We start from the raw sequence: 10000 nt of genomic DNA, 5'->3' as shown, positions 1-10000 counted from the left end.
CTGTAATGTGCCGTAATGCTGCGCTATGTGAACGCAGAAGGAAGATTGCGCATTCACGTCTAGAACATGCTGATGTGAGACATCTACTTTAGCCAATCAGAACGGACGCATTCACGTCCGCGCGGTTTATGAAAATAAAAGCCTTTGAATATGTTTCCAGACACATTTAGCGGCTAGGTGTTAGTCAGATGACATATCTGTGTTCCTTCTTAAAGAAAAATGGGTAAATAACTATGGATTACGTTAAGCCGTTGTTTGTTTACCATTAAGCGCTGCTTCCTTCAGTTGCTTGACGCGTCGCGTATGCACCTGAAGCAGCCGGTAAGCTGCAGCACACGCACACATATGAAGATCTCCACATGTGAAAGTGTTCCTCCATATGCTTTCATCCAAGCTGTCCACAACGCTGATCCATCCACAGAGTTAGTCAAACGTTCACAGACACGAGCGCAGCCGTTTACAGCTCATTCCTGGTAAATGAAGTCAGAATTTTGGAATGGATGTGTGAACGGTCTATTCTGGAAAAATTTCATAACGTCCTCGCCTCTGTGATCAGCACTTTAATGAATTTACCGGTAAATTTCCCGGTATTACTGTGTGAAAGGGGCTATTACCTCAGTTAGTCTGTATTACACTCCACTTATTACACAGCTGTCAGGAATACTGGATTATGATTGGTCAGTCGTGACATTCCAAGGCGTGTTATTCCCAGATAACCACCACTGAATAACACACACTCATCTGGGAACCGAGAGTTATCTTGATCGTCAGGGAATATGTTCATCTACATGCTTACATCCACATTCCTATCTATCACAGTCATCTGTGTGTGTGTGTGTGTGTGTGTGTGTGTGTCTCCATCTAGTGTCAGAGTAATGCGCAGGTTAGTGTATACTCCATCAGCTGTTTCTGTCAGCTTTGTGTTTAATTAAAGAGTTCATAAACTATTACAGCTCAGAACTCAGAGCTATGCTTTTCGTGTAGTTTGTATGTTTAGTGTCCAGTATCAGTGTAATAATCAGGATAAAGCACATCCAGGCGGTTGTTATCTCAGAATAAACCCTTCAGTCCTCCACAGCAGCTGCTGATGAACCTGTCTGGCTTTATGCTGAGAGATCACCCTGCTGATCTGCTGGATCTCTGACATACAGTGTGTGTCTGCTGTGTGTCCCGCAGGTGCTACATCACTCTGACCCAGTCTCTGCATCTGGTGATGAGTGGAGCTCCAGCCGGACCTGCCGGCACAGGCAAAACCGAGACCACCAAAGACCTGGGCCGAGCGCTCGGCATTATGGTCTACGTCTTCAACTGCTCCGAGCAGATGGACTACAAGGTGACAGAATATCAGCGGCCTTAACATTTAGCATTGGCTTGTTTATGAGCTGTGGTGTCAGCGAGGCGAAGACCGTGAGCTCTGTTTATTTCACACACTGCTGTTCTCTGCGCTCACGACGCTCTCGCTCGCTCGCTTGTGTTTCAGTCGTGTGGAAACATCTACAAAGGTCTGGCGCAGACGGGAGCGTGGGGCTGCTTCGATGAGTTCAACCGCATCTCTGTGGAGGTGCTGTCTGTGGTGGCGGTGCAGGTGACGACACACACACACACACACACACACACTCAACTCATTTCCCTCACATACAGTATAGACACACACACACACACACACAAACACACACACACACACTTTCTCTCTCTCTCTCTCACACACACACACACACACACACTCAGAGTCTGTCAGGCAGCCAGCAGGCGTCAGGATCCCAGCATGAGGAAACAGTGTGTGTAAACTGCAGCGTTTATGATTCAGTCTGATCTGAGATCTGTCACAGCGCCTCATGACACACACACACCTGCTGTCGGCCATTCAGAGTTCGCTCAGGCAGACGGGATTGGCTCTCGCAGGCCGTTATGCTAATGATGATGATGATGATTGGGCTGATTATGAAGCGCTCGGATGCGCAGCTGCTCTTTATGCTCAGAGCTGTTTGTTGTCATACAGTGTGTGTTGCTTTAATGGCCACACACACACACACACACTCACACACACACACAGGAGAGAGAGAGAGACGCGTCTGAAATGTCAAGCGCTGGAAGGTGTTTCTCTCCTGTGATAAAAAATGAATCACCTCTCCTTCCCTTCTGTAGTGTGTCTGAGAGCGGCTGTCACCCAGAACAATCTACAGAGAGTGCGAGCGCAGCGATGATAGCGAGCGTTTGTCTGACAGCCTGACAGGAAGAGCTGCCGTTTATACAGGAGCAGCTTTCACACTCTCAGTCTCACGCTACACTTCAGGAGACTGCTCTGGAGAGAGAGAAACACTTCTGATATGAGCTGGAGGATTCAGAGAGCTAATGCATTTCTAGACAATAATGAAGTCTGCACATACATTAGAGCAGGAGTCACCAATCTCGGTCCCGGAGGGCCGCTGTCCCTCCAGGGTTTATCTCCAACTTGCCTCGACACTCCTGCCTGGCTGTTTCAAGTATACCCAGGAAGATCTTGATTAGCTTGTTCAGGTGTGTTTGATTAGGGTTGGAGTTAAAATCTGCAGGACACCAGACCTCCAGGAACAGGTTTGATGACCCCTGCACTACAGTGCCCCAAATCGCATACTTGAGCACTGTTCTGTCCCATTGGGTAGTATGAGTAGTGGTGCACTCGCACTCAAATAATCATTCATTCATTCTCCTTCAGTTTAGTCCCTTTATTCATCAGGGGTCACCACAGCGGAATGAACCGCCAACTATTCCAGCATAGTTTTTTCACAGCGGATGCCCGTCCAGCTGCAACCCAGCACTGTTTTTAGTGTAGTTGATCAGTTCCCTTATAGCGCATGTGTTTGGACTGTGGGGGAAACCGGAGCACCTGGAGGAAACCCACACCAACACGGGGAGAACATGCAAACTCCACACAGAAACACCAACTGACCCAGCCGGGACTCAAACCAGAGACCTTCTTGCTGTGAGGCCACAATGTTAACCACTGAGCCACCGTGCCGCCCTAATGAAATATATTTTTTTATTTTAAAAACACCAGTGCACTGTAAATACCCGGATGATGCACTCATCACCTGATAAAACAGGTGTGGAGTGTTAGGCAAAGTCTCCCAAAGTCTGGGAGGAGCTACTGATTAAGGGGAGTGGCTACTTGTGAAGGGGAGGAGCTATCTTCATTGAGGATGGATTACTTTATTTATTTTGGGTTGTGAAATTCTCCTTCATTAGTGATTATGCCAGCTGATGCTGAATACGGTGATACTCCTGACAGGAACTATTTGGTAGTTTGGTCTTTTATTTCGCTAGTTTTAGTTCTATATAATAGAACATTGAAAAGAAAATAAGAGGTATTTATATGAAACTAGAGTTTGATTATCTGAAAATATCTTCATGTTGTGCAGATAAATGGAAGATGAATGGGTTTGGAATGAAATGAGAGTGAGTGAATGATGACTGATGTCTATTTGTCATTTCCTAACCCTGCTTCAGCTGACTTCATCTCTTTATCTGTCTGTGAGAGCTGCTGCTGTCAGGATGGATACACAGATACACACATTCACAATGACAGACAGCACTGTAGAAGACTTATAACTCACTGTGTAGTTCACCACAATGCCTGTACATCAGCCAACAGCTCCCCTCGTGTGATTGTAAAGCACTTTTGCGTTATGGCCACACAATGAGAGCAGCTTGGACATTCTGCTGAGCGTCTGCTTTTGTGTTCTGTCAGCTGGCATTAGTATGATAATAAAAGCAGAAGGAATGCTGATCTTTGAGTCCGACTGAGCCTTTGAGGCTGACTGGAGAACCGCTGCTCTAGAACAGTGTGTTGGGGATGTGTGTGTGTGCGCAGCGTGGGCTCGGGGTCACGTAAGGCCACGGCGGAGGAAAGCTTCATCTCTTATTCCATCAGCGCTCAGCAGAATCTGACTCATGGTCCGTCTGTGTTTATCTGCTGCTGGCCTGAACACCGTCATCACACACACGCACGCACACACACACACACACACACACACACACACACGCTGCCAGACAGGTTAACTGTTAGCTGTCATGCCATAATCCAATTAGGTCTGATTTGGATTGTGGCTTGATCAAATATTCCATTACAGCAGAGCTCGCTGTGAGCCTCATTCTGCTGTGAGTCTCAGCTCTTCTGAGCGCTGGCACACATGAGGACATCCAGTCTGATTATTTCATCAGGCTCTCTGCAGGAAATGAAGGAGCGAGGCTTTTAAACATGTTTGTGTCCTGCTGAGACACTGTGCCTCTGCTGTGCTGTGGGTTCTTCACTGTAAACCCCCGCTAGTTAAAGAGCACACTACTCAGGGCCCTTGTTTCTTCTAAGATACTTACAATGAAAAGAACTAATCAAACCAAACTGAACAAATCAATCAATCAATCAATCAATCAATCAATCAATCAATCAATCAGTCTGTCTCTCTGTCTGTCAATTAATTAACCAACCAACCAATCAAGATTCTTTTCTGTGTAATATGTATATGCCTATAGAAAGGGCACACACACACACACACACACACACACACACTTGTAAAGTGTGATAAATCTTTCTGCTCTCTCCATGTCTGTGATGATGTTACTGTATATTTTCTCCGTGTACACCGGAAGCAGTCAGCTGTTTGACATCTCTGAATATTCATTCTGTCTGATTCATGAGCCGGGCCAAAAGAAAAGTCCCCACGAGGTCAGAACTGTGGGTTCTGTTATGTGTGTAATATGTGTGTCGACTGAAGTAATGAGGTCACAGGTGTGCCTTTGCTGAATTATTGACAACAGCTCAGCCAATCAGAATCCAGAGCTGTCTGATTGATAATGCATACATCCTCAGTGTGCTTTCAGACCTGCATGCGTTAACATCATCACTGCCGTCTGTCCGCCATTACGGCTCTGCAGATGCTGATCGGTGCTGATCCGTCCCAGCGAGAATCACTGTTTTCTCCTGTGCTGTTATTTGTGTTGATTTATTCTCATTGGCTCTTATGGGCAGGTGACACACATACACACACACACACACACGCCCACACACACACACTCTGTTCCATTTACATTTATATAGCGGTTGTCTGATCCCGCAGGTCAAAAGCATCCAGGATGCCATTCGGGACAAGAAGCAGCGCTTTAACTTCATGGGCGAGGACGTGTGTCTGGTGCCGTCGGTGGGCATCTTCATCACCATGAACCCCGGGTACGCCGGCAGAACGGAGCTTCCGGAAAACCTCAAGGCTCTGTTCAGGTGCGCTCGGGCTTTACATGTCATTAGGTGCTGTTTGGAATTTCCACATCTGAGACTGAGCAGCACCGGGCAGAGCTGCACCGCTGTACCGTCTGCTCATCAGCTCATGCCAGGCTGACCGGCTCCGCTCTAGTCATGCTCTACACTACACTATCAGCAGTGCTGCTCTTGTTTGTGTGTTGTTTAAGGAGCTGTTATGATTGTAAATGATGTATTGAGGACGTATAATAACTGTTGCACATCAGTATAGTCAATGCTGGAGATATGCATATAAATATACACACATTCTATGTTTGGGAAGAGACATTAGTGATCTCATTAGTGGGTATCTCTGGTGTTAGGGTATCCATGGGCCCCCACAGCAACCCATCGCTGGGCCCCTAAATTGCCAGGGCCCTGTGCACTCTGTCACCCCACTTACTACACCCCTGTACATATGTACACACACACACACACACACACACACACACACACACACACACACAGAGTTTTCATCCATCAGGGTAGATATTAATATTACGGTGAGGGTAACTGCTGCTGATCTCTGATCAGTAAGTGCGACTCTACAGCTCCAGGTATTGATGGACAGCTGTGGTGTGTCTGCTCTCAGGCCTGAGGTGTGTGTTTGGGTTATTTATGCTCTCCTGCGCTCCCGCTGAAAACACACACAGGTTTTAGACCTTTAACAGGCTGTGCTGATGTAGAGCAGGGGTCACCGATCTCGTTCCTGGAGGTCCTGGAGGTCCGGTGCCCTGCAGGGTTTATCTCCAACTCGCCTCAACACTCCTGCCTGGGTGTTTCAGTATACCTGTGAGAGCTTGATTAGCTGTTTCAGGTGTGTTTGATAAGGGTGGAGTTAAACTCTGCAGGACACCGGCCCTCCAGGAACAGGTTTGATGACCCCTGTTGTAGAACATCGTTATAAAGCCCATGAAGAGCAAACACAGCCCGGTCTGATCATCTGATCTGCAATCAGTCATTGCTGCAGAACCCACCCAGACCTGCAGCGTCTGCGTCTCTATGCAGAGGAGTCATTACGAATGCATGTGGGCGGGGCTTGATTGTGTCCTTTGGGAATTGATTGGTTGTTGGTGGTTTGCTATTGGTGGATCTCATGTGAGTGACAGGTAGACTCCACCCCATTTAAGTAAACACCAATCAGAGAAGAGCTGAGAAGCTGAGAGTTATTTAGATTCATGATTACCACAAATATTCATTTAAATGACTGATAATCAACTCTGCAGGAGCACACGCTGACATCAGAACGGCATGTCAAACATTGTGTGTTAATGTGTGTGTGTGTTTCTGCATGTGTGTGTGTAGGCCGTGTGCAATGGTGGTCCCGGACTTCGAGCTGATCTGTGAGATTATGCTGGTGGCCGAGGGCTTCATCGAGGCTCGACTGCTGGCCAGGAAGTTCATCACTCTCTATCAGCTGTGCAAAGAGCTGCTCTCCAAACAGGTGCACACACACACACACACACACACACACACACACACACACACACACTCAGGCTGTAGCAGGAGTCGCAGTGCAGCGCTGCAGAGATGATCATCTGTCAGCTGTTCGTGTTGTGTAGTAAAGTGCTGTCAGTCTGCAGCTCCACACATCTCAGATATCCCAGTCACAGCTCCACATCTCAGGCTTCACAGTCACGGCGTTGCTGGAATATTGGAGAGTTTAAAGGCTCGTTCCAGACCCTGACATTGAGAGAATGACAGTACAGATACAGTCAAGCCTGAGCTTATTCATATGCTGGCAGATTGTGACGTCCACTGCTGCTCAGCTCAGCGTTTCTCAATGATGCCTCTTCTACATCATCTTCATGTCTATAGTGGGAAGCCGGTGTCATTCCCGCGTGAAGAAAGCTGTGTTAAGCTGCCTGGGTCAACTTGCTGCTTGAATAAAAATAACTTTAAGTCAGAATTTTGCCAGAGGTATGAATTATTTTAGACTTGACTGTGTAAATATTTATAAAAAGGACTTTATATTGGTGACAAAGTCAATGTCAGCACTCCTGAAGCTGATGAGGGCATGAGGAAAACTCAGCATGTGAAAAAGTGCAGAAGCAGAAGAAGCAGTCCATACCTGCTCAATAATCTCCTGAATATAGATGTAATGTTTTCATCTCAGCCTGTGTCAGACCTCTGTGTGCGGGATTGCTTGTTCCCTCTTTATAGTTTTCAGTATTGGTGTGGTTTATTGGCTTGATTATGGCTCTTCTCATGGTTTGTCTTTTTCTCTGTGCCGTTTTATTTCTTTCAAATATAGAAAAACAACCAATATACCACCAATACCAATACCAGCGCGCGTGTGTGTGTGTGTGTGTGTGTTTATGTGTGTGTGTGTTTATGTGTGTGTGTGTGTGTGTGTGTGTGTGTGTGTGTGTGTCTCAGGATCACTATGACTGGGGTCTGCGGGCCATCAAGTCCGTGCTGGTTGTTGCCGGATCTCTGAAGCGAGGAGACCCGGGCCGAGCGGAGGACCAGGTGCTGATGCGGGCGCTGCGAGACTTCAACGTGCCCAAGATCGTGACCGATGACATGCCTGTCTTCATGGGGCTGATCGGAGACCTGTTCCCCGCCCTGGACGTGCCCCGCAAGAGAGACATGGACTTTGAGAAGCTGGTGCGGCAGTCGGTGCTGGAGCTCAAACTGCAGGCCGAGGACAACTTTGTGCTGAAGGTGAGCTGAGCTGACACCTGTGAGGCAGCACACCTGTCACACACACACACACACACAGTACTGCTCAGCACAAGGTCAGACAACAGTATAATGCAGATATACAAATAAACATAAAACACTTAAAGGTGCCCTATAATGGAAATCTGGGTTTACCAGGGCATAGTAGAGTAATAAGAGATCAGTGTATGGAAACAGGCACACTGTGAGCCTCACACACCACTGTCTCCTCATTCTCATGTAAACCCCCGGTGGACAACGAGGGGATTTTACTGCAAAATGCAGGATATACAGATTACACATGTTTTCATCTCCACTCACACTGAGGTGTACGGTGTGTTCACACTCACGCTGAGGTGTACGGTGTGTTCTTACTCGAGCAGAGGTGTACGGTGTGTTCACACTCACGCTGAGGTGTACGGTGTGTTCACACTCACACTGAGGTGTACGGTGTGTTCTTACTCGAGCAGAGGTGTACGGTGTGTTCACACTCACGCTGAGGTGTACGGTGTGTTCACACTCACACTGAGGTGTACGGTGTGTTCACACTCACACTGAGGTGTACGGTGTGTTCTTACTCGAGCAGAGGTGTACGGTGTGTTCACACTCACGCTGAGGTGTACGGTGTGTTCACACTCACACTGAGGTGTACGGTGTGTTCACACTCACACTGAGGTGTACGGTGTGTTCTTACTCGAGCAGAGGTGTACGGTGTGTTCACACTCACGCTGAGGTGTACGGTGTGTTCACACTCACACTGAGGTGTACGGTGTGTTCACACTCACACTGAGGTGTACGGTGTGTTCACACTCACGCTGAGGTGTACGGTGTGTTCACACTCACACTGAGGTGTACGGTGTGTTCTTACTCGAGCAGAGGTGTACGGTGTGTTCACACTCACACTGAGGTGTACGGTGTGTTCACACTCACACTGAGGTGTACGGTGTGTTCACACTCACACTGAGGTGTACGGTGTGTTCACACTCACACTGAGGTGTACGGTGTGTTCACACTCACGCTGAGGTGTACGGTGTGTTCTTACTCGAGCAGAGGTGTACGGTGTGTTCACACTCACACTGAGGTGTACGGTGTGTTCACACTCACACTGAGGTGTACGGTGTGTTCACACTCACACTGAGGTGTACGGTGTGTTCACACTCACGCTGAGGTGTACGGTGTGTTCACACTCACACTGAGGTGTACGGTGTGTTCACACTCACGCTGAGGTGTACGGTGTGTTCTTACTCGAGCAGAGGTGTACGGTGTGTTCACACTCACACTGAGGTGTACGGTGTGTTCACACTCACACTGAGGTGTACGGTGTGTTCACACTCACACTGAGGTGTACGGTGTGTTCACACTCACGCTGAGGTGTACGGTGTGTTCACACTCACGCTGAGGTGTACGGTGTGTTCACACTCACGCTGAGGTGTACGGTGTGTTCACACTCACGCTGAGGTGTACGGTGTGTTCTTACTCGAGCAGAGGTGTACGGTGTGTTCACACTCACACTGAGGTGTACGGTGTGTTCACACTCACGCTGAGGTGTACGGTGTGTTCACACTCACGCTGAGGTGTACGGTGTGTTCACACTCACGCTGAGGTGTACGGTGTGTTCACACTCACGCTGAGGTTTACGGTGTGTTCACACTCACGCTGAGGTGTACGGTGTGTTGAGTTACTTTTGTTAAATGATGGTGTTTAGTGTGAAATCTGATGCGTATGCCCCAACAAACATGTGTAGACTGCTGAATCATCTCAGTCTTTATTTTTATATACAGTTGAATTATTAGACTGCTTTTTTTTTTTATTTCTGTTTAACAGAGAGCAGATTTTTTCAACACATTTGTAATCATAATAGTGTTAATAACTCATTCCTAATAATGGATTTATTTTCTCTTTACCACGATGACAGTAAATAATATTAGACTAGATATTCTTCAAGACACTTCTATACAGCTTAAAGTGACATTTAAAGGCCTAGCTGGGTTAATTAGGGTAATTAGGCAGGTTAGGGTAAATAGGCAAGTTATTGTATGATGATGGTTTGTTCTGTAGACTATTGAG

At 47.4% G+C, this 10000-nt stretch overlaps 1 protein-coding gene across 1 annotated transcript in view; it reads left to right on the top strand.

The window, feature by feature from the left end:
* The window catches only part of dnah9 (dynein, axonemal, heavy chain 9), a 76439-nt gene that overhangs the window by 28384 nt on the left and 38055 nt on the right, over positions 1-10000 (top strand). Inside the window, 5 exon segments of the mRNA NM_001366550.1 lie at positions 1177-1333; positions 1481-1585; positions 5094-5251; positions 6575-6713; positions 7649-7936. Of these exon segments, the coding sequence (NP_001353479.1) occupies positions 1177-1333; positions 1481-1585; positions 5094-5251; positions 6575-6713; positions 7649-7936 (847 nt within the window).

This window comes from Danio rerio, chromosome 12, assembly GCF_052040795.2.
Source record: "Danio rerio strain M-AB ecotype USA chromosome 12, GRCz13ab, whole genome shotgun sequence".
Classification (NCBI taxonomy): Eukaryota; Metazoa; Chordata; class Actinopteri; order Cypriniformes; family Danionidae; genus Danio; species Danio rerio.
This window is presented reverse-complemented; position numbering and strand designations above follow the sequence as displayed.